This window comes from Centruroides sculpturatus, unplaced genomic scaffold (assembly GCF_000671375.1).
Source record: "Centruroides sculpturatus isolate CEXI.00-Female unplaced genomic scaffold, Cexi_2.0 scaffold1797, whole genome shotgun sequence".
In the NCBI taxonomy this organism is placed as follows: Eukaryota; Metazoa; Arthropoda; class Arachnida; order Scorpiones; family Buthidae; genus Centruroides; species Centruroides sculpturatus.
In genome coordinates this window covers 22405-48433 of record NW_019385987.1, presented here as the reverse complement: position 1 = coordinate 48433, position 26029 = coordinate 22405, and the positions used below count along the sequence as shown (strand labels likewise).

The 26029-nt window shown below is 32.1% G+C and overlaps 1 protein-coding gene and 1 long non-coding RNA gene across 2 annotated transcripts in view; both read left to right on the top strand.

Moving 5' to 3' along the window:
• Positions 1–6331: 6331 nt before the first annotated feature.
• Positions 6332–11978, top strand: LOC111612955. Its single transcript, XM_023354248.1, has 4 exons — positions 6332–6385; positions 7805–7902; positions 7983–8078; positions 9695–11978. Exons 3-4 carry the CDS (start codon positions 8006–8008, stop codon positions 11653–11655), a joined length of 2034 nt encoding a protein of 677 aa, XP_023210016.1. The 5' UTR covers positions 6332–6385; positions 7805–7902; positions 7983–8005; the 3' UTR covers positions 11656–11978.
• A 2650-nt stretch (positions 11979–14628) lies between these two features.
• LOC111612956 overlaps positions 14629–26029 on the top strand; it is a 12216-nt gene continuing 815 nt past the window's right edge. Inside the window, exon 1 of the long non-coding RNA XR_002754699.1 lies at positions 14629–14965. This is a non-coding gene — a long non-coding RNA (uncharacterized LOC111612956). The remainder of the gene's footprint in view (positions 14966–26029) is intronic.

Genomic DNA, 26029 nt, shown 5'->3' with positions numbered 1-26029 from the left:
AGTTATTTTCCGATTTATAACTGCATGAATTGGAAAATAATTACACGAAATCATCCATGCGATACATTTATCTGTGGTGTAGTAAACAGTAAACTATTTAATGAACAATGACAACTGCACCATAAAATTGACCTTTCCTTCAATAGAAAATTTATTTATATTTATTTTAATAGTATAATTGATGTCAAAATCTATCGTGTTACAACATAAAAGTCAGCAATCTTTCACCAAATTACATTTAAGTATAGATAAGCCATATACAGTAGCGCCTCGATTATCTGACCCCTCGGTTAACCGACCGTCCTAGTCGGCAAATTTCAAATGTCCGCTAGTGATGTAACGCTACAGTATTTGGCTATATCTTGGCTACTTTAATATTATTTTACGTGTTTTAGTTGGCAACACTCATTCGACCATCAAAGGGAGCCAGTATTTAAACGAGGCTTAATCTTCTAATTTTTAACGATACAATAACGACGATTATTATTTTTAAAAAAAAATTGATAGGCTTAACATCGATGAAAATTCAACGCGAAGTAGGTTAATAGCGATATAATAATATACTAATTACATGGAATATAATAATATACTACACTAATAATGGATTTTTTCATACTTTTCGGTTATCCGACTTTTCAATTATCCGACTAACCCCAGTCCCCAATTAAGTCGGATAATCGAGGCTCTACTGTAGTTTTAAAATTATTCGGTGTTAGTTACTTGGTAAGCGATGGCGGGTATTGAGTAGAATGTAAATCGAATTAGAGCTAGTTTTTACCAGAAAATGGACGTTTAATGTAACAGGATAACAATTGTTTTGTGTTAAAAACTACAGTTTATATATTTTTTCACTCAATAATAAAGTTATTAATTGTGAATTGAATCTCTGAAAAATGTTGCATCAGCCTAAAACTTTTTATACAAGAAAACTGAGAGTCTTGTGTTTCTTTATATACAATCAGGACTGTCGACAGCTTACATGGAGGCCCTGGGATAACGTGTGCCCCTTGTGCCGTTTACTTTTAACAAATGAAATACGTAAAATTTACACACCACTGACAAATATTTACTACACATCTTCAATAGTAAGCGGTTTTATTTACATCCACATGCCTTTTCTCTCCTTTCGTGACTTTGTTCTGATGTTTCTATAATGTCGTGGTACTGTAAGGGAATTTGGAATAAACCTTATGTATTTTGGCAATTTTCGTCTTCTTTCGATGTTGTTTTTCTACTGGAAACTTGGTAGGACGGTAAATCATAATGTTGATATTGTAATGGGTAGAAACGAAGCACTATGATCTCAGATTTGTTAACATTAATTTATTAATGTTTTTTTAAAATTAATTTGTTGTTTAATTAATGTTACATTAATTGTTTACATTAATACTAAGAGATAATTTATACAGTGAAATTAATCAATTTTTTAATCCAATTGAAGAATTTGCTAACATTACCAAATCATAGGCGTATGTAAGAATCGTTACATCACAATCTTCCAGATAGCATCCCGCTACTTCTAAAGTACACGATTCCTTAACAAATACGTTAATATACAAACTAAATAGAATTGAGCTTAATACAAATCCTTGTTTGATCCTTTACGCGTAAAAAATAGATTCGTATTGTTTCCATTAATAGTACAGCAAGTTTCCAATTATTGTGTAGTTGGATTAGACCAGTGTTTTTCAACCTGTGGGTCGCGACCCCCAGGGGGGTCGTGAAGCTTTACACGGGGGGTCGCAGGTAAAATAAAAAAACAAGTGTTTGTAGATCCTACACTACATTAAAAAAAACTACAATTTAAGCGAGAAGGCTGTACTTGTTTATTATAAAGTACAGTTGGTTTTTTGATCGACATTCAGACCTCAACGATGGGTGTAGCCAGGAGAAACTAAAGAAGTGGGTAGAAGGGTAGAAGTTGAAAATTCTCATCCTAAAAAAAAAAAAAGGTCAACAGCACCCCGAGCGCAATGTTATAATGAAAAGGAAGTTTCATAGCTTACTTATCTTAAGTTATTGTCGATTCTTCTCAAATTCACGTTTTAATCAACAATAATTTCTCTCAACAGAAAGAAAATTAAATACATAGTTTTTAAAATCACTGATATAGTTTTAATATGGCCCTAGGGGGGTCGCCAGAATTTTTTAACTTGTAAAGGGGTCGCGTATTCAAAAAGGTTGAAAAACACTGGATTAGACAATTAACAAATCTATAACTTACGGCAACATTTACGGAGAATTGGTATATAAAATATATTTATCCAGAGAATCGAATGCCGATTGTAATTCTACGAAAAAGGCAGAAAGTTTGCCACGTTTTCTCCTCGATCGTTTTTCAATACAAGTGTACAATACAAAAACATTATTCAAGGTTCAGAAACCAATCTGAAAAAGTCTAGTCAAATAACATGCAGAATCTTATAGAATATGTTAGAAATAGAAGGTAATAGCTGTGGTTCGGATTTTTAGGTGCATTTTTAGGATTGATTGGTTGCTTATTCGGGTGCTTTCTCCCCGTTTTGGGTGCTTTTAAATGCGGTTTTATTAAAATTAAAAATTAACAAGAAGTATTATATTTACAAACTATATAGTTGTTCATTGCAATTTACACATAAAGATGAGCATTGTAGAGCTCTGTGGTCACTACTGGATCAGCGACCAGTTTCTTGACACTGTCGATGACAGCAGCATCTCCAGGAGGAAGTTTGTTGATAAACGCATTGAGTTTCTCAAAGTTCTCGCAGTAAAATATCAGACTATTTATTCAAGACCCCCAATAGGTGACCACTGGACTGGGTGGTAATGGCAGTCCAGTTACGTCTTGGTACAAGCGCTCCCGACTAGAGCTCTCTTAAGAAGAACCATTTTCATTTTCGAAATGAAGCTGTTGGCTTTGCTATATTCCACACAAATACGTTGACATAATCGGTGTCAAGACAAGTCACATGCTTTAGGTTGTTGTAGATGCACTTGAAATAAGATGCTTAATCTGTAACGACAAGCCAAACCTTTTCGTCCTGGATACAACTTGACATCATTGAAAGCTTGGAACACTGTAGTTGAATTCCAATAATTATACTTACACGCCAATCAGTTAGAATGTTTTACTATTCGCAGATATTATTAAACAAAACTAAATAATTAAACAATCCAGGACAATTTTTCCTAAAAATTTTACAGAAATACCATCCTTGGAACAGATCATCTTTCATTGATGACATAGCTGACTCTGCTTCCAAAGAGGTTAACTCAACACCCAATTATAGTACACATTATATAAAAAGTGAAAACCTTATAACTGCATTATCATCGTTTATATGTTCAATCTGTGTCTTTCACTTTTAACTTACAATTACGCTACAATTACAAATATTACGGATTACAATGTACAGGAAACACAAAAATGAATAATTATATGCAATTAAACAATTAAATGCGATATTGTTACTTAATTTAATCAAGCACAAATTATTTAGAAAGACTATCAGACGTACTCGATAAAAATGGTACAAACAATACAACAGTCGTGTGATAAGCAGATTAACAGCTTTTTTTAGCGTTCGCAAACAAAACTATATTATCTGTTATTTTTATCTTATGACATTCTTCATATTCGAAACAGAAACTAACGTACAGAAACACCCCCAAGTTTTATTTATTTATTTTTAATTTATCAACGTTTTAAGATCTCCCGAGACAAAAGACGTAAAAATGTCTCGCGTTGACTTTTTTGACTAAAAATTCAGTAAAGGTTGAGAAATCAGTAGCAAGAGAGCCACCTAAAAAACTCTTAGTTTCCTCTTATATTATATGCAGTCGTCGACAGCTCGCATGGGGTCAGGGGTAGCGCGTGCTTCATGTGCTATTTATGTTTAACAAATAAAATACGTAATATACCGATGCCAGGTTTCCGATGGTTACTAATGTAAAGAATAGCGCACAATGCGAATAACGTATGACGCGTGATGCGAATTCCACTCAAACATCGGAATTCAGATTTATAATATAAGACATCACTCCATGTTTGACATTACGAAATAAAAATGGGTCTAAAATTGTTTTAAATGTAAATAAAACATTTACCAGCAGTTGTTGAAGTAGGTACGCGAGTGTTTCTGTCGTTGCTTTGGTACTTATACGGCATAATGTCGGATTCGGAAAGCTCAACTGAAATGACACCATCGGAAAAGAGGATAGCCAAATATAGTACAGTCGACCCCCTATAACACTGTTGATTATTCCGTTTTATATGAATTCCATGTTATACGAGCCACTTAGATTTTGCAAATACGTGGGCCGTTCTCTACAAGCTCTGATGACAACTGATCGAACGATTTTCTGATTAGTACTTGGCTTAGAAAACGAGACAATTTCACTGCTGAATGCAAAGTATCACAACCGATAATACAGTTAAATTCGAAGGTAAAAAAGCCCTGGTTGTGCATTCAGAATGTAACAAACATAAGTTACTTTTCAAAAACAAGTCTACTGTGGCATCAATTTCTAGTTTTTTACGCAAAAACATTCATTAGACATAGATCAAATAACTGCGGCAGAAGTTACATCTGCGTATCATGGGAATTAAACATCATCACAGCTACTCAAGCCAAGATTAAACAAATCAGTTGTTTTCTGCATTATTTCCTGATACAGAAGTCATCAAATCGAAGAAAAAATTGTTTATTAAAAAGAAATAGGAAATCTTTTAGATGTAAATAAACTGAACAAACTAAAAGAATCTCATAAATGTAATAAAATTCTATTTTGAAAATGAACATATCAAGATAAGGATGCAAACAATCAAAAGAAATCTGAAATTTTGGAAAAGTAAAACTGTCATCATTGAAAAAGAACATGAAAAATTGAAAAAAATAAATGAGAAAAATTAAGAAGATTTTCTTATATCATTATTGAAAAATACCTTTACATAAAAACAAATATATAGTCCAATCTGCTAGAGATAAAAAAAATAAATTGAAGGAAAGAAGATATGAATTTGCCATTTACTTTGAGATATTTAAACATAAAATCATATTTATCTTTACGTGTAAAGTAAATTAGGATTCTTTAGAAAATCTATTTTCTCAGATTCGAACAGAAGGTAATTCATATGTTCACACTAGTCCACTTGAAGTAATATGCAGAATAAGAATAATAATTTTAGGTAAATCACCTGGAATATTACAAAATAAATAAAACACAGAAGATCAGATTTCTGGAAATTATTTAATAAATAAAATGTTTGAAGAGGCAGATTTATTGCAATAACTTTGAGATATGTCTACTTGTAAAGAATAAGGAATATCTCAAAATTCATGCAATGTAAATGATGATGATTTGTGTGAGATATATCAGGAAAATGTAGAATTAAACAATGATGAATTACAATATTTAGTTTAAAGAATAAAATCAATTTTTACAAAAACTGAAACCACGTTTCAAATGTAAAACCGTTTCATCTATGACATCATTAATTAAACATACAACTGATTTTGTTTGTTTATTGATATTAAAATATATATTTACTAGCAGGTGGGCCCGGCGTTGCTCGGGCAAAAGTAACGATAACTAAGATAAAGATTATTATGTTATAGTTAACCTTACCCGATTTCACAGAATGCAAGAATTGGGTCCCCTTGTTTCCAGACTAATTAGAGAATTTTTAGATGGGTCTAAAAATATGTTCAATTTCCCGCAAAAACGAAAAAAAAAAAAACTGCATCTGCGTCTTGCATGTCGCTTTCTCTTAACAATTCCATTGTTGACACTTTTATTGTTACTTAAAACTTTCATTGTTACTTAACACTTCCATTGTTACTTAGCACTTCCATTGTTACTTAACGCTTCCATTGTTGATGGAAGTGTTAAGCCTTAATTCTGTCCCTCTCCCCGTGGGGAGGAATTTCGAAAAATTCCTTCTTAGTGTGCGTTTTCCTAACGTACCCTAACTATGTACCAAATTTCATCTTTCAACTCCTAACCGTTTGAGCTCGTATCCATAATGTATATAAAAGTTTTAATCCTGTCTCTCTCCCCCACGGGGGGGGAATTTCGAAAAATCTCTTCTTAGTGTGCGTTTTCGTGACGTACTCTGTGTACCAAATTTCAACTTTCAACTCCTAACCGTTTGGGCTCTGCGCTGATTATTATTATTATTATTATCAATCCGTCTCGATTATATATTAGATAACATAAAAAACTGTCCTTTTGACAAAGTTATCTTTGTATATGTATGAGTAAATAATATCGTTTCGTTTTCGAATACGACTGACGTCAAATAAGAAACCAATAAGAAACGTTCCTTCTCTTTATATTCTAGGACCTTGGATTGTATCCGAATACTGTCGGTTATTGTAAACTGCAGGTCGGATTCCGTTGTCAGGTAATTAATTCTCTTTTCATTTCTTTTAAGGTAAGAAATAAGGTCAAATAGGTGTAATTACTTGTTCGATTTTATATTTTTTATCAACTTTACACTCCATTTTTGTGTAATTTCGTTATCACTGCAGGAATATTAGAAGTTTGCTTCTTACCGTTCAGTTCGTTTTATCTTTCCGGTTGGTGAAATTATAAATAACGCCATTTAATAAGTATTTTTTGACCATAATTACCTTTATAAGAAATATATTTGTTTATTTTAAGTTAAATTAAGTTTTCGGTAGTCATGTTTATCTCTCGGTGTAATCGTTGAATGCTCGATGATTACTAATAATGCCACGGTTAATAGAGTTATTATTAAAATGTCTGATAAAGTAAACTTTTCAAAATCATAAAAATAAACGTGGAAAATGTATAAAATCGGTTACGGTCTAGTGATTATATTTGCTGAAGAGAGATACGTATATACAGTACAGTAGATCCCCCTATAAAACCGTTTCCTATAGTTATGATTCCTATAAAAATTGTGGCAGTATCCGTAAACAACGGTAAAAATAACTCCTATAATACGTAAAACGTCATCGGGCAGCCGAACTACTTTCCCGCCGTCCGTAGCGCCACGCTACGGACGTTTAGGCGGATAAATTGAGTTTAGTATCGTCTGTTCATATAATTATATATAAATTAGGTACTGTACATATAATTATATATTAATTATATATAAATTAGGTACTGTATATATAATTATATATTAACTTAATTTATTGTAACTTTATTATAATTAAATATATATTTTTCGCCGTCTAGCGTCACGCTACGGCGAGTTAGGCGACCTATCGTCTGTCCAGTACTGTAATTTTATACATTTCTTGTGAAAGAAACATTTCTTATTTAACGGCCATAAAAATTATTTATATTAAGGATGTCTCCAAAGGTCAACGAAGTTTTCGCAGAAAAATAATATCAGAAATCGCGGCCGCGGTTTGATGCGCTGTTCCGCGACGAAACCAAGCTTTAGCAACGGGCGTAGTCGAACGGTACACACTCGGTAAGCAATCCTACAATTTTTTGTTTATAACGTAGTTTATACGGATTATTTTCAAAAAAATATACGTATTTTGGAAATGTTGAGTCGAATTAGTCTAGAATCGATTAATTTTATGAAAGAAAACCTTTCAAACAGCCGTAGTCCGTAAACTATGATTCCTACAAAATTGATTCATAAAGAACGGAACGTATTTACCGTCTTATATGGGGATCTACTCTATATAATCAATTGTAAACTCGAGTTATTTTATTATTTTTTACAATTTATCAAGTCTTTTCTCTGTAATTTATACTGTTTGCTGGCTCTGGAGTATAGATTAAAAACGAATGAAATTTTACCAGTGTTTTCTGAATTGTATTTATTCATTGCTTTCAGATTAATTTCGCTCAAGCAATTGAACAACGTGCTTAAGTGGATCCTAAACAAAGTCCACAATTTTTTTAAAATAATCCTTCAGACACTCGCTAAAAGTGGTAAGTTTGTCTATCTTATTCCTCAACAACTGTTTGAGATCTTGAACAATAAAAGTTACACTAACTGTGATGTACTGTAGTTTCAGTTCTTATAAATTCCGTCATGTCACAAGTTTATGGATCTACTAAAACAGGAAATGGTGCACTCAATGAAATATTGGATGAAGACGAATTAGGTATGATTCATTCTACAATATAGGCCTAGATAATAAATACAGTAAAACCTGTGATCTTCAGTGCCTTGTCAGCTAAAGCTCGACAGGTGTGGGAAAACGAGTCAGGATCTGCGAAAACTTCTGGTTTATTGTATAATATAAGAATGTGCGAACCGAGGAGGTAGAGCGAGAGCTTCTCCCCACTTACCGGCTTGGCTGTCAGAGAATGGCTATGGGAGGGCTAAAGATATGAGTGGGAAGGAGTCGGAAGTCGTGACATGTGTCCAAAAGACTACACAGGTTTAAATAAATAACACATTTACTAAAACATTAAATAATTATACATAGAGATAATAAATACGCGTATCGAGATATAAATATGTATTCTAAAATCTAACCTATCCTAATGCCTAAAGATCGAGAGAGAGTCCTCACGTTGGAGAGAGAGATAATTATGGCAAGGGTTTACCTCGTACGAAACCTCTCATATTATAGGGCGTTGATAAAACACTCTGTGATCGTCGTCTTCTACTCCGAGGTGTCCTTTGAAGGCTATGTGGAGCGATGTCCTTCTCAGGTCGTGCGGTTATGTCCAGATACAGTGTATGCTCCGTCGCTCCTAATCTGTATAGAGTTCTTCCTGGTGACGTTCGCTCGGAGGTTACTTCTGTTAACCTCTTCGAGGAGTAATTCCGTCGTATAAGGAAAGAATAGAAAATATTCAAAGTCTTTACCTTTTTATGGAGCGGCGATTATGAGCTTCGTAGATCCTGAGGGTGCTGGAAGAGTAGTCCACTGCGTACTCTTCCCTCGACGATCGCTGTCCGGAGAGTTTCTTCGGCGTTAGCTCCTCGGCTAAGCGCCCGGAGTAGAAAATCCGACTCCTTTATATACCCGATCAGCGTGGGAAAAATCTGGGAATTTGTTGACGTCTTTTGACATCTCTCCCTGATTTATTACCGTCTCCCGCGCGTAGAAAAACTTACTTCCTTATTTGGTCATTTATCGTTCGGTCGTTTGGACGTATGGGGGTCACGTGACATCGTGGTACCTCGTCGATGACCTTCGGACGATGAAAGTCACCCTCGCTAATTACGCAGTTAGTGCGAAAATAAAAACTAGCGTCCGTATTCTCACAGGATCAATACAGATTCATCAAAAAGCCCTGACATCACTATTGCTAATTTAGCAAAAAACTAAATCTAGCTTTAATAAATAATTCATATTTCGGTTTAGAGCAGAATTCTTCGTTTTCGGCAGCCATTTTCAACTTTGTATTTATGAACTGACGAAGCGATTTACTTTAATACAGATGTATTTCTAATAACAAGTTTTTTTGCTCATGTTTTATGTAATGAATCACTTATCGGAATCATTATTACAGATTTTAGGCTAAAATCATAAATTAAATACCTCATTTTATTGCTCTGTACATTGAGCTTGAATTTTACATATAATTCCAGGATCATTTATAACCTCTTTATAACTTAAACAGGATATTTTTTGATTTCTTTATATTCGAAATTTACAGGTTTTACTATATATATATATATTTATTTATTTTGCTACATTTTATAGTAACATATAAAATCATTTAAACAAGTATTTTTTATTTAATAATCGAGAATTTTTTTCAGAAATATTTCAAAAAAATAAAGAGCGACTGAAGAAATTTTACTCAAGACAAAACAGTTATATGAGGTCTTTCTTATGGAAAAATAAAAGAAGAGATTTTCCTTTAAACGATTATTACGTTAATTTAAAACTACAAGAAACGGATAATTTTGGTAGTTCAATTGGTGAAATTCTCGATATCAAGGATATATTTAAAGAGGTAAATGATGGACAAACGATCATTCTTGTATGTGGGAATCCTGGTTCTGGAAAAACTACATTGTGCAAGAAGATTGCGTACGATTGGGCCGTCGATAATCCCTCAAACAATTACTTAAGTCATTTTGACTTTGTTGCATTCTTAACATTAAGAGAACTTCAGTATAAGAGTGTGGAGAATGCAATTCTAGAAGTATTTTGGGGAACTTCATATCAACCAGAAATAACGAAGAAAATACTAAAGGCAAATTTAAATATATTAATTATTTTAGATGAATTATGTGAAGATTACGTCTATCTTCATACAAATGGATGCGAAAATTTCTTAAATAATTTCTTTGGTATTTTTCGAAAATTGACCATTATTGTGACGAGTCATCCTCGTTGTGCAGAAGAAATAAGAGAATCCGTGAATTTTCGATTTCATCTTAAAGGATTTTCACCCGAACAGCAAGAAGAATACGCGAAGTTGGTATTCAAACAAGACGTTGATAAAACACAAAGATTCCTTAAAATATTAGAAAACGAATTTTATTTCTTTTTGTCTAAACGTCCGTTATTCTTGCATATGCTTTGTTGTATGCACAGGATTAATCAATTAGAAAATATACACAGAAAGACAGATTTGTATATTTATATAATGCAATTGATTACAAACAGATCAAAGAGAAAACTTGAGAAAAATTTCCAAGTGCCAATAGAAAAGTATTTTTCATTCGAAGGAGTTTTAGTTACATTAGGAAAATTAATTTACGAGAAAAATTCTGTTAAAAAAGTACGATTCTATCCCTTCGATAAGGAACAAAAACTTACATTCGACGAATTAAATCGAAATAACATTATTGATTGTGATTTGGATTTTCTTACTTACTGCTTTGACATTGACGATAATCCTTACTTTGATTTCGTACACGAGACCATCAAAGAATTTCTCGTCGCCCTGTATTTGTATGAGAACCCTGAATTGCCTTTCCTGAATGTCACTAGCGATTCTACAGTACCATTTGTTACAGAGTTTACAACTGATCACAATTTTCTTATATTTTACTTCGGTTTATTTCGAAACGATAAAATTCCAGAAACTTGCTTTAATAATTTAAAAAAAGTTGTGTTTTCGTTGGATCTTTCGATAATAATATACAACGAAATCGTCAATGAAGAAGACAAGACATTATTTTCGAGCACAATTAAAAAGTACGTATACTCTAACAATTTACGTATTAACAATACTGATTGGATGATTCCTATAGGATTTTTTCAAATATACTTCATTGTTGACATTTGCGATCCTCCCAACACTAACGAAGATATGTTTGAAAGTCTGAATAAACTTCACGATAAAGTTTCGCATTACACTAAAGTGGAAATATTAATATTTATGAAAATAGGGAAAGAGTTTCTTCGACCGAATGATACCAGAACAATGGAAAATAACTGGAAAAAGATGGAGAACATTCGAGATATAGTGATTAAAAACACGTGGAACAAATTTAAAATCTATTTTCGTGGAATTGTTCAGGATCCTTTTGTGATTGATCAGATTGAAGAGGGAAGTCGACTGAATGCATTCCCTGCATATTTACTTAAACATTTCAGTTGTGTCGAAAATCCTGCAGAAATATTGGTTTATGGTGTAAATCAGTTATCTTATGAGTTGGTTAGATTGAAATTTACTAAAGATAACACCGAAGATAATTGTTTACTTTTAAAGAAGGATCTGTTTGAAAGTATGCAAGATTATATAAAGTTATATCCCAGTTTATAACTGCATCTATTGCTAAATAATGACACTAAATCATCCTTGCAATGCATTTGTAGGTGTAGTAAACAGTACACTGTTGAATGAGAAATTCAAACTGCACCATAAATTGACTTTTTTTGTCGATAAAAAATTAAAAATTGCTATTCATTTTAAAAATATATTTGATGTGAAATTCTATTGTGTAACAACATAAAAATCAGTAAGCTTTCATTAAATTATATTTAAGAATAGATTAGTGATTTAAATACTTTTACTTTCAACATTATTCGGTGTTAGTTACTTGGTAGGCGATAGCAACTATTGAGTAGAATGTAAATCGAATTATACTCAGGTTTATTAATAAAGTTATATTAATTGTGAATAAAATTTTAGAAAATGTTGCATTAGTCTAAAACTTTTTATAAGAAAACTGAGTCTTGTGTATCTTTATATACAAGCAGGACCGTCGATAGCTTACATAGAAGTCCTAGGATAACGCGTGCCCCTTGTGCCATTTATTTTTAACAAATGAAATACGTAAAATGTTTATGTCGACTCTTTCAATGGTTACTACGGTAAAATAACGACGCAAAATGTGAATAACTTTACACCCGCAATCTAAGTGAACAATAGTGATTACTCGCCCACACAAACATTCTGTCCAGGTGACAAGCGATGTCAACTTGGATAATTACCGGAAAAAGATTTCCGTTTGTCTGATTTGATGGGCTGTTCGGTCATTTAAAGCTGCCAGTTCAAGCATTGCAGTTTCATGCTTAGTTTCCCCGTTTTACTCATTAGTAATATTTACAAATTTTATAAATTGTAAATTCCCATAAAATTGAGCATTTTTTTTTATTTTATAAAAATTATTAATAAAAGAATTTTAAACAAAAATATAACAACAGATGCTCACTTTTCTCTCATTCAATTTTTACGGGATGATTCACCAACAAATTTTAGCGAAGGTTTAGTAATTCCCGAGATATTAATAACAGGATTAATGAATGCGATAATCTCGACACCAGCGTTACTAGATAATTTTCTTACACGTTACTCGATTGGATATTTCGGAAAGACGTAATACGCGCTTAGATACAAACATGGCAGACAACAAGAAACGAAGTCGACAACCCGATTTTTCTTATCGAGAAACAGAGTATTTAATGGAGTTATTCGAAAAATACAAAGATATAATCGAATCAAAGAAATCGAATGCCATATCCTTAAAGAAAAAAAACGAATCATGACAAATTCTAACCGAAGAGTTTACTAAATTTCCGGAGGTTAGTAAACGGGACACAAAACATTTGAAAGTATTGTGGAAAAATTTGAAACAAAAAGCAAGAAAAGATGTGGCTGTCAAATTTGCGAGCGCGTAAGAGTACTGGGGGATAAATATGTGCCGATCCCGAGTGTCTTATACCACCAATTACCCAACAAATTGTCTCCTTAATCCTCTTAATCCCCTTAAATTTTCTCCTTAATGTCCTTAACCGAGTAAATCAAGCCCCTCTCAAATCCTGTCGACAGCGATGATGATTTTAATGTTCCTTTTGGAAGGTAAATTTGTTTATATCTAATTACACTCGATCAAAACTAAACAGTAATAAAGCAGTTAATAAATGAACTACTAATTAGCCAAACAAAAATTAATTTTTACAGCTATATTACTTTTAAAATAATATTCATTTATATATCACGCACATTATCAAATACTCATACAGGATTTATGTCTAGTGGATTCATCAGAATTTTCTGATGATCCAACAAGGAATGAAGACGATTTAAAAAGAAAGTGAGAGCATGACTGTGGGATTGAAGTCCTGCAAGAAGAATAACTGAAAACAACAATTAAAAATAAAATTACTGCAAGAAAAATTATAAAGCATTAAAAATAGTCTTATTAATAAATTTAATATTTATAGTTAAAGAAATTAACATATTAACAATTAATAGACTAATTTAATGGTTAAAAATTTAAATTAACATTTTATAGAAAAAGAAACAAAAGGACTAGTATATATAACAATTTTTACTTAATTTTGTTTTCAATTTCTGTATCTTTTAACTAGAAATATGTTTCTATCTACTAATTTATTAAAAACTAGAAGTTACGCTGTTTATTACTAATTATTATTACAGTAGATTCCTATAACGCGGGTTAATATAATGCGGATTCGTATATCGCGGCCGTATTCGTTTAAAGACGCTAAAAGAGACTCGTAAACTGCAGTAAAACGTCATCGCCGACTTGTGTCGCGACAGGATTGGTCGAATCTGGACCAATAGTGGACGAGCAGCCGAACTACTTACACGCTACGGAGAGTTTAAGCGGATAAGTTGAGTTTACTATCGTGTGTACAGTATATAAATTAAGTACTGTAAGTCTAATACAGTACTGTAATTTTATACATTTCTTGTAAAAGAAACATTTCTTCTTCAACGGTCATAAAAATTATTTCTATTAATGATGTCTTCAAATTTCAGCGAATTTTTCGCATAAAAATAAAACAGTGCCGTCTTTCATTGATGACATAGCTGACTCTGTTTTTAAAGAGGTGAATTCAACACCCAATTATAGTACATATTATATAAAAAAAGTGAAAACCCTAACTGCATTACCATCGTTTATATACAGTATTCAATCTGCACTTCTTTTACTTTTAACTTACAAAATTACGCTACAATTACAAATATTTCGGACTACAGTGTACAGAAAACGCAAAAATAGATAATTAAATGTATTTAATTATATGCAATTAAGCAGTTAAAAGCAATATTGTTAATCAAGCACAAATTATTCGGGGAGACTATCAGACGAACTCGATAAAAATGGTGCAAACAATACAACAGTCGTGTGATAAGCAGATAAACAGCTTTTTTTAACGTTCGCAAACAAAACTATATTATCTGTTATTTTATCTGATGACGTTATTCATATTCAAAACAAAAACACCCCCATGTTTTATTTACTTATTTTTAATTTCTCGACGTTTCAAGATCTCCCCAGTCCAAAAATGTAAAAATGTCTCAAAGTGAGTGATTTTTTTTGATTGTAAATTCAGTAAAGGTAGCAAAATCCATAGGCCAGTGAGTTATTTTAGAAAAAAAAAAACACGTGTAATTATTACACTCGTTACGGTGGTTGTATGTAAATACTGTGAGGTATCGTTTACTGTATCACAGAATTACGAATTACATAAAAATATTGTTTTATACGAAGAAAATATAATTAAATTTAGATATTTTAAAGAACTATTTTTCCTGATTATGACACAATAGTTGTGTGGCCACTAACAGTTGAAAAAAATACGTGGGATGGCGTAATCAGGTAATTAATTTTTTCTTCATTTACTTTTAGGTAAGAAATTAGACTAAATAGGTGTAATTATCTGTTCCAGATTATATTTTTTATCATCTTCATACTCCATTTTTTGTGTAATTTCGTTATGGCTGCAGCAATACTAGAAGTTTGCTTCTTACCGTTCAGTTCGTTCTATCTTTCCGGTTAATGAAATTATAAATAAGGCCATTTAATAAGCATATTTGAAACATAATTACTGTTATAACAAATATAATTATTTGTTTTAAGTTAAACATGACTACCGGAAAGTTAATTTATCTCTTGGCATAATCGTTTAATGCTTTATTACTGATAATGCTACGATTAATAGTGATATTATTGAAGAAGGGTCTTATTAAAAAACTCTTATAAAGCATAATAGACACGTGAAAGATGTATAAATTCGGCCACGGTGTAGTCAATATATTTGCTAGAGATAGATTATATATATTGTCGCGGGAACAAACGGCAATTAGTCGTTAGGAACACAAAGGTATTTATTAACTCATGCAATGTACAACTCCTGCAGCTTGCAGTAGGAAAACAAGAACCTCTCTCAGCCTGAGAGCTGGCTGTTATATCCTACAGAGACATGGTAATTGGTGGGTATTTACATAAGCTCTCAGACCTGGAGAACGTACCCACAGAAAAAACTTGCATCAATGAGGGTTGAACCGGCGACATTCGCTCGATAGGCAAAGCCGATAACCTCTACCCCATGAATGACACGGTGGGAAGAGCAAGCCGCTGCAATATATAAGTTTAATAAATTCACAGAACCATGAGATCGATACAATAAGTTCTACTTATAAGATATGTCCTAGTAGACAATTATATAATAAATTGTATAATAGGGCACACNTCGTTACGGCTGCAGTAATATTAGAAGTTTGCTTTTTACCGTTTAGTTCGTTTTATCTTTCCGGTTGGTGAAATTACAAATACGGCCATTTAATGTGTACTGTATATTTGAAACATAATTACCATTATAACAAATATAATTGTTTATTTTAAGTTAAATTAACTTTTCGGTAGCCATGTTTATCTCTTGGCATAATCATTGAATGCTCCATTACAGATAATGCTACGATTAATAGTGATATTATTGAAGAAGGGTCTTATTAAAAAACTCTTATAAAGCATAATAGACACGTGGAAAATGTATAAAATCGGTCACGGTGTAATCAATATATTTGCTAGAGACAGATTATATATATGTAAGTTTAATAAATTCACAGAACCATGAGAACGATACAATAAGTCTTACTAATAAGATATGTCCTAGTAGACATTTATATAATAAATAGTATAATAAGACACGAAAGCATATAAATTAATTGAATTCTTTATAATTATCATTTTATAGAATTTATCGAGTCTCCTTTCTGTAGTTTATACTATTTTCNATTATATACTCCTCTAAATTGAAGGATTTCCTTTGGTATCCATTATTATAATCAGGTTACCTCTTGTCGTAGATACACGAATACTTTCGGATGTTTTCGATAAATCTTTCCGGATCTATTCTAGAGTACCCACGAGGAAACGTACACAAAAGCTCGTTTTCCGCCATTTTAGCTGCGTGTCGCGATGACCTAGATTTCACTGACTTCTGATTGGTGGAAGGTACCTCTTTACGGCCGTATTCGCGTCGAAAGTTGAACATAGCTCAACTCGCTTTTACGCTGGTTTTACGGCCTGCTCAAGCTTAAGATATCAGGGTCACGTAATTAAAAGCTTTTACGGCAAGGGGTTTTTACACCGTTTTTACGGTAGTGGAGTCCTAACCTAACTGCTGAAATATATGTAATTTATTCATAACTCAAACTGGCCATTTTTTTTTTTTTATTTCTTATTCGAAATTTACAGGTTTTACTGTATACAGTATATGTCATTTATTTTCCTACATTTTATAGTAACATGTACAATCATTTAAACATGTATTTTAATCTAACAATCGAGATTTTTTTCAGAAACATTTGTAAATAATAAAAAACGACTGAAGAAACTTTACCAAACAGAATACAGTTATATGAGGTCTTTCTTATGGGAGAATAAGAGTAGAGATTTTCCTCTTAAGGATTATTACGTTAATTTAAAACTGCAGGAAACACATAATTTTAGTGTTAGTCCAATTGGTGACATTCTTGATATCAAGGATATATTTACAGAAGTGGAGAAGCATTCTTGTATGTGGAGATCCTGGTTATGGCAAAACTACATTGTGCAAGAAGATTGCCTACGATTGGGCTGTCGATGATCCCTCAAACAATTACTTAAGTCATTTCGACATTGTTGCATTGTTAACATTAACAGAACTTGAAAGTGATAAGAAATTGGAAGATGCTGTTCTAGAAGATATTTTTGAAACTTCACAACCAGAAATGAAAAAAAAAATTACGGAGGGAAAATTCAAATGTCTTAATTATTTTAGATGAATACGATGGTATTAATAGTTTTGATAGAACCAAACATTTCTTAAGAAAGGGTTCCTTTGGTATTTTTCGAAAGTTGACCATTATTGTGACGGGTCGTCCTCACACAGCAGAAAAAGTAAGAGAATACATGAATTTTCGATTTCATCTTCAAAAATTTTCACCCGAACAGCAGAAAAAATACATAAAGTTGGTGTTCAAACAAAATGTTTATAAAACACAAACACTTCTTATATTATTAGGAAACGAATTTTATATTTCTTTGTCTAAAAATCCGTTATTCTTGCATATGCTTTGTTGTTTACATAGCAATAGTACATTAGAACATATACGAAGATACAAGAGCGATATGTATATTTATATAATGCAATTAATTACATATAGGTCAAAGAGAAAACTCGAGAGAAATTTCAATGTGCCGATAGGAAAGTATTTCGCTTTGGAAGACATTTTAGTTAGATTAGGAAAGTTAATTTACGAGAAAAATACTAATAAACAAGTGTTATTCTATCCCTTCGATAAAAAACAAAAAATTACAATCGACGAATTAAATAAATATGTCGGTGACCGTAATAAAACATTTTGTAATGGTTTGGATTTTCTTTCTCACTGCTTTGACATTGACAATAATCCTTACTTTGATAGCGTGCACGAGTCCATCAAAGAATTTCTCGTCGCCCTGTATTTGTATAAGAACCCTGAAGTGCCTTTCCTGAATGTTACTAGGTGTTCTACTATACCACGTGATAAAGAGTTTACAAGTCATCATAATTTTATTACGTTTTATTTTGGTTTATTTAGAAAAGAAAAAATTCCAAAAACTTGCTTCAAGAATTTAGAAAAAGTTGTGCTTTCGTTGGACATTTCGATAATAATATACAACGAAATCATCAATGAAGAAGACAAGAAAATATTTTCGAACACGGTCAAAAAGTGCGAAAACTGTTACAATTCACGTATGGACTATTCTGTTTGGGGTATTCCCCCAAACTTTTCACAAATATACTTTATTGTTGACATTTACGAGTCTACAAATGTTACGTTTGAAAAGCTGAATAAACTTCACGACAGAATTTGGTTTTCCTGTCATGTGGAAATATTTATATTTATGAATATATGGAAAGAGTTTCTTCGACCGAAAGATATAAGAGCATTGAGAAATGATTGGAAAAAGATGGAGAACATTCGAGATATATTGTTTAAATTCACGTGGAACAAATTTAAAATATATTTATGTGGAATATTTCAGGTTCCTTTTCTTATTAGATGTCAGATTGAAGAGGTAAGTCGACTGATTACATTCCCTGCATATTTCCTTAAAGCTTTCAGTTGTGTCGAAAATCCTGCACAAATATTGTTTGATGATTTACATCAATTATCTTACGAGTTGGTTAGGTTGAAATTTACTACAGAAGATGACACCAAACATAATTTTTTACTTTTAAACAAAGATCTGTTTGAAAGTTTGCGGCCTTATATAAAGTTATTTCCCAATTTATAACTGCATACTTTGGAAAATAATTATACTAAATGATCCTTTAAATGCATTTGTCTGCAGTGTAGTAAACGTAATGAGAAATGCAAGTTGCATTATATAAATGACCTTTCGGTCAATAGAATGTTATTAATTAATTGATTTCTATTATAAAACTATAGTTTATGTGTAAATTTATTGCGAGAAGTCATAAAAGTCAGCAATCTTTCTCCAAATTACATTTATATATAAATTAGTGATGTAGATATCTTGTACGCTCAAAAATATTCGGTATCTTAGTTGCTTGTTAGGAAATGGCAGGTATTCAGTAGAATACTTATTCAATGTATAGAAATACACTCACAACTTAAGAATAAAAAATTCAATTTTGAGTATCCTATACTCAAAATTGAATTTTTTCCTATAAAGTATTAATTTCCGTGAACTTCAGCTAATTTAAATGCAAGAAAGCTTTGGTATATGTTAACTATTTATAAATTATTGTATCTTATAACAATTGCTTTATGTTAAATTCTACAATTTTTGTATTTTTACACTTATTAATAAAGTTATAATTGTGAATAAAAATTTTTAAAAAATGTTTCATCAGTCTAAAACATTGTACGTAAGAAAACTCTTAGTTTCCTGTAATATTATATACAGACAGGACCGTCGACAGCTAGCAAAGGATCCGTGTCCCAATTGCCATTATTTTTAAGAAATGAAATACGTAATATGCCGATGCCCGGTCTTTCGGTGGTTACTATGGAAAAAGAATGGGTATGACCAAATCAATAACAGGATAAGCACGATTAGAGATAAAAGAATAATCACCCGCTTTATCATTTAAACATTTTCCATTAACAATAATTATATTTAGATTATCACATAAGTGAAGCAGCTTCCTACTACAATCACTATGTCTTTCGAATTATTCTGCTTAGGAGAAACAATACCGAAAAAATTACAAAATTCCTTACAAATTACTTTCTCCAAACCGATATTAGCATTGAAATCACCGGCAATCAACACATTTCTATTATCATCTAACATCAAACCGGTTCACGTATAAAAAATAGATTGCCAGTCATTTTCCCGAGAATAAACAAAACATATAAAAACATTACCAAGCTCAACTGCAAATTTAACAAGTGGTAGAAAGTGATAATGTATTCACTTGTGTATGGTAATATAGTTAATACCTTAACTGCATTAACAACGTTTATATAATTAATCTGTGCTGCTTTTCTTTTTGAATTACAATTGCGCCACATTTACGAAGATTAGGGACTACAGTTGACAGAATACGCAAAAATGTATAATTAAATATATTTGAATATATGCAATTAAACAGTTAAACGCAATATTGTTACTTAACTTAATCAAGCAGAAATTCCTCGGCTGCACACAATACGACAGTCGTTTGATAAGCAGATTAACAGCTTTTTTTACGTTTACATTGAAAGTATATTATCTGTTAATTTATCTTATGACCTTCTTCATATTCGAAACACAAACTAACACACAGAAACACCCCCAAATCTTATTTATTTATCATTTTTCGACGTTTCAAGATCGCCCCCGACACCAAAAATGTTTCGGAGATGACTTTTTTGACGGAAAATTCAGTAAAGGTATAAAAATCAGAAGCCAGTGAGTCATTTTACACAAAAAAACAGGTGTAATTAATACACTAGTTTCGGTGGTTGTATATAAATATTGTGGGGTATTGTTTACTGTAGATCGAAAATTACGAATTATACGAAATTACAGTTTTATGTAAAGAAAAAAATAATTAAATTCAGATATTTTAAAATATATTACGCCTGCGAAAATAGAAAAACTATTTTTCCTGAATACGTCACAAAACCGTTGTGTTAGTCACGTAACAGTTAAAACGATTAGGTCGCATGGCGTAGTCAGGCAATTAATTTCTTCTTCATTTATTTGAAGGTAAGAAATGAAACTAAACAGGTGTAATTACCTGTTAGATTTTATACATTTTATCAAATTTGCACTCCATTTTTGTGTAATTTCGTTATGGCTGTAGCAATATTAGAAGTTTGCTTCTTACCGTTCAGTTCGTTCCATGTTTCCGGATGGTGAAATTATAAATAAGGCCATTTAATATGTATATTTGAAACATAATTACCGTTATAACAAATATATTTGTTTATCTTAAGTTAAATTATCTTTTAGGTAGCCATGTTTATCTCTCGGTGTTATCCTTTTTTGTTTATAGCATAGTTTATACGGATTATTCCCAAAATATTATACGTGTTTTGGAAATGTTGAGTCGAATTACTCTAGAATCGATTAATTTTATGGAAGAAAACCTTTTAAACAGCCGTAGTCCGTAAACATCACACGTGTCGGGCTGTGATTGGCAAGGTCTCCTAAAACATCAATTCCATAAAAAACGGAACGTATCTACCGTGTTATGGGGGGGGCGACCGTATTCGGCCAAACTATTCGGCTCGATTAACGCACGTACGAAAATTGTACGTGCGTTAATGCGTTAAAATTGGCGCGCAAACCGCATTATGGCAAGGATCCTGCTCTCTATTGTCTTGCTGTTACTACGCTTCGCCAATCGCGTTAATTCTTGACAGTTGTAGCGGACAGACAAGAGCGTCGTGGCAGTATGTGATAAAAGGTGATATCAAATGTGGATAACAATGAAATGATCTACACGTGTACATAATGGAAAAATAACAGAGAAGGACCACGATGAGAAAATGTGAAAATAAATATGAAATTGAGTTAATAACATGATCGAACAAGTCGAGGCAGCTTATTGGCGCGAAATTCGCGGCCGTTAATGCCAAACAATTGTTGTTATAGACCTTGGAAAGCTAAATGCTTGTAATGAAAGTCACTTAGCGTGCACGGGCAAAAGCCTGGGGCCGTTCGGGCTATCAAGCTGTCTCGAATCTGTGAAATCATAACTGTGACTTATACTGACGTCGTATTTGTTTTTTTTTCCCGTGATCACCAGGCTGTGAGTCACGTAATTGTAAAATGGGAAATCTACAACGGAAAAGTGACGAAACGAAAGTATCGTGAGCGCGTATTATTATAATGTATGCATAGGCATACGTGGACTAGAACGATAGAGGAAAGAGAAAGGAAAAAGCAAAGACAGGCGCTTAAAAAAGATAGGTAGGGTCACACCCTCAGATATGTGCGACGATTCTCGAACGAATACGTATACGTGTGCTGATCTTTGTAATTATAAATTGTGAATACATGTGACTAATATTATTTTCTTTGTTTTGCGCATGTTATAATTTATAAGTAAATATAAACGAACAACACTAACCCGATAACATTAAATCTAAATACAGTAGACCCCCTATAACGCTTAGATACGTTCCACGCTAATCGAATTTTACCTTGTAGGAACGATTAAATACATGAGCCAATCGCAGCCCGATAGGTGGGAACTTTACGGACTAAGGCTGTTCGAAAGGTTTTCTTCTATAAAATTGACCGATTCTAGACTAATTCGACTCAACATTTCCAAAATACGTATAATTTTTTGGGAATAATCTGTATAAACTATGCTATAAACAAAAAATTATAGGATTACTTACCGAGTGTGTACCGTTCGACTACGCCGTTGCTTAAAGCTGGTTTTCATCGCGGAACAGCACACGAAACGACGGCCGCAATTTCTGATAACGAATTTTTCGCATAAAAATAACTTGACCTTTGGAGACATCATTAATATAAATAATTTTTATGGACGTTGAATAAGAAGTGTTTCTTTCACAAGAAATGTATAAAATTAGTGCTGTATTAGACTTACGGTACCTAATTTACATACTGTGCAGACGATAATAAACTCAACTTACTAGCCTAAAATCTCCGTAGCGTGTTGCCAGGCGGCAGAAAGCATATATATAATTATAATAAAGTTACAATAAATTAAGTTAATATATAATTATATATACAGTACCTAATTTATATATAATTAATATATAATACTAAACAGACTATAGCAAACTCAATTTAGCCGCTCCGTAGCCTGGCGCAGGGTCGGAGGAAAGTAGTTCGGCTGCTCATCCACTATTGGTCCAGACTCAATCAATCTTATCGCGAAACGACGTTATAGGAGGTACGTTATACGAAAGTTGCTACAATTTTTTCGCTACGTTATAGGAATTGTCGTTATAGGAACGTACGTTATAGGGGGGTCGACTGTACCAAAATGATTAATTTACTGTGTTTTTGTTTTTTCTTACTTCTGTCTTTAGGTATTCAATATTCGTTAGAATAGTGATTTAAATATTCGATATTCGGCCGAATAGCGAAAAATAGGCTGAATAGGCCGAATACCGAATAGTAACTGAATATTCGTTACATCGCTAGTTGATATTCTAATGGGTAGAAACGAAGCACCATGATCTTAGATTTGTTAACATTAATACTAAAACATAATTTATACAGTGAAATTAATCATTCTGTGTAATCCAATTGGAGAATTTACTAACATTATCAAATCATCGGCGTAAGTAAGAATCTTTACATAACAATCTACCAGATCGCATTCCGCTCCTTCCAAAGTACACAATTCCTTAACAAAGGCGTTAATATACAAACTAAATAGAATTGAGCTTAATACAAATCTCCGTTTGATTTTTTACGCGTAAAAATAGATTCGTATTGTTTCCATTAATAGTACAGCAAGTTTTCAATTAGTCTGTAGTTGGATTAGACAATTAACAAATCTAAAACTTATGGCAACATTTATGGAGGATTGGTACATAAAATATCTCTATCCGGAGAATCGAATGCCGATTGTAATTCTAGGAAAAAGGCAGAAAATTTTCCACGTTTTCTCCTTAATCGTTTTTGAATACAAGTGTACAATACAAAAACATTACCCAAGGTTTAGAAACCAATCTTAAAAAGTTCAGTCAAATAACATACAGAATCTTACAGAATATGTTTGAAATAGAAGGTAACAGCTAAGGTTTGGACTTTTGGGTGCATTTTTAGAATGGATCCGGTGCTCATTCGGGTGCTTTCTTTCAGTTTTGGGTGCATTTAAATGCTGTATTATTAAAATTCAAAATTAACAAGAAGTATTATATTTACAAACTACATAGTTGTTTATAGCAATTTATACATAAAGATGAGCATTGTAGAGCTCCGTGGACACTACTGGATCAGAGACCAGTTTCTTCACACTGTCGATGGCAGCAGAATCACTAGGAGGAAGTTTGTTGATAAACCCATTGATTTTCTCAAAGTTCTCGCAGTGGAATACTACACTGTTTATTCAAGACCCTCAATGGGTGACCACTGGACTGGGTGGTAATGGCAGTCCAGTTACATCCTGGTACAAACGCTCCCGACTAGGGCACTTAAAAAGGATCATTTTCATTTTCGAAATGAAGTCGTTTGCTTTGCTATATTCTAAGCGAATACGTTCACATAATCGGTGTCAAGACAAGTCACATGCTTTAGGTTGTAGATGCGCTTGAAATTTGAAAATGATGAAAACATGTAAGATGTTTAATTAATCTGTAACGACAAGCTAAATCTTTTTGTCCTAGATACAACTTGACATCATTGAAAGTTTGGAACACTAGTTGAATTCCAATAATTTTATTTACACTCCAATCATTTTGAATGTTTTCCTATTTGCAGATATTATTAAACTGAAAAGCTAAATAATAAAACAATCCAAAACAATTTTTATAAAAATCCTACAGAAATGCCATCCTTGAAATAATACCGTCTTTCATTGATGACATAGCTGACTCTGCTTCCAAAGAGGTGAACTTAACATCCAATTATAGTACATATTATATAAAAAGAAGCGAAAACCCTAACTGCATTACCATCGTTTATATACAGTATTCAATCTGTACTTCTTTCACTTTTAACTTACAATTACGCTACAATTACAAATAATATGGACTACAGTGTACAGAAAATGCAAAAATAAATAATTAAATGTATTTAATTATATGCAATTAAGCAGTTAAAAGCAATATTGTTAATTTAATCAAGCAGAAATTATTCGGATACACAATCAGACGTACTCGATAAAAATAGTACGAACAATACAACAGTCGTGTGATAAGGAGATTAACAACTTTTTTTACGTTCACAAACAAAACTATATTATCTATTATTTTATCTTATGACGTTCTTTATATTCGAAACAGAAACTAACATACAGAAACACCCCCAAGTTTTATTTACTTATTTATCATTTCTATACTTTTTAAGATCTCCATAGTCCAAAAAATGTAAAAATGTTTCGGGGGTGACTTTTTTCATTGTAAATTCAGTAAAGGTAGAAAAATCATAGGCCATTCAGTCATTTTACAAAAAAAATACGTGTAATTAAAACACTAGTTTCGGTGGTTGTATCTAAATACTGTGAAGTATTGTTTACTGTAGAACGAGAATTACGAATTACACATAATTATTGTTTTATACAAAGAAAAAATAATTAAATTTACATATTTTAAAATATATTACGCCTGCAAAAATAAAGAACTATTTTTTCTGATTATGTCACAATAGTTGTGTGGTCCACTAACAGTTGAAAAGAAAACGTCGGATAACGTAGTCAGATAATTCATTCACTCTTGATTTAGTTTAAGGTAAGAAATAACGCTAAATAGGTGTAATTACCTCTTAGATTTTATATTTTCTATTAACTTTACACTCCATTTTTGTGTAATTTCGTAATGGCTGCAGCAATATTAGAAGTTTGCTTCTGATGGTTTAGTTCGTTCTATCTTTCCGGTTGGTGAAATTATAAATAAAACCTAAAATTTAATAAGTATTTTTGAAACATAATTACCATTATAACAACTATAATTGTTTATTTTAAGTTAAATTAAGTTTTCAGTAGTCATGTTTATCTCTCGGTGTAATCGTTCAATGCTCGATTACTGATAATACAACGGTTGATAATGTTATTATTAAAAAAATTCTTATAAAGTATCAAAAACACTTAGAAGTTGTATAAAATCGGCCGCGGTGTAGTGATTATAATTCCTAGAGACAGATATATATATATATATATATATAAGTATGTTTAATAAATTCACAGAAGTAGGAGACCGATACAATAAATTTCACTAATACAATATGTTCTAGTAGACATTTATATAA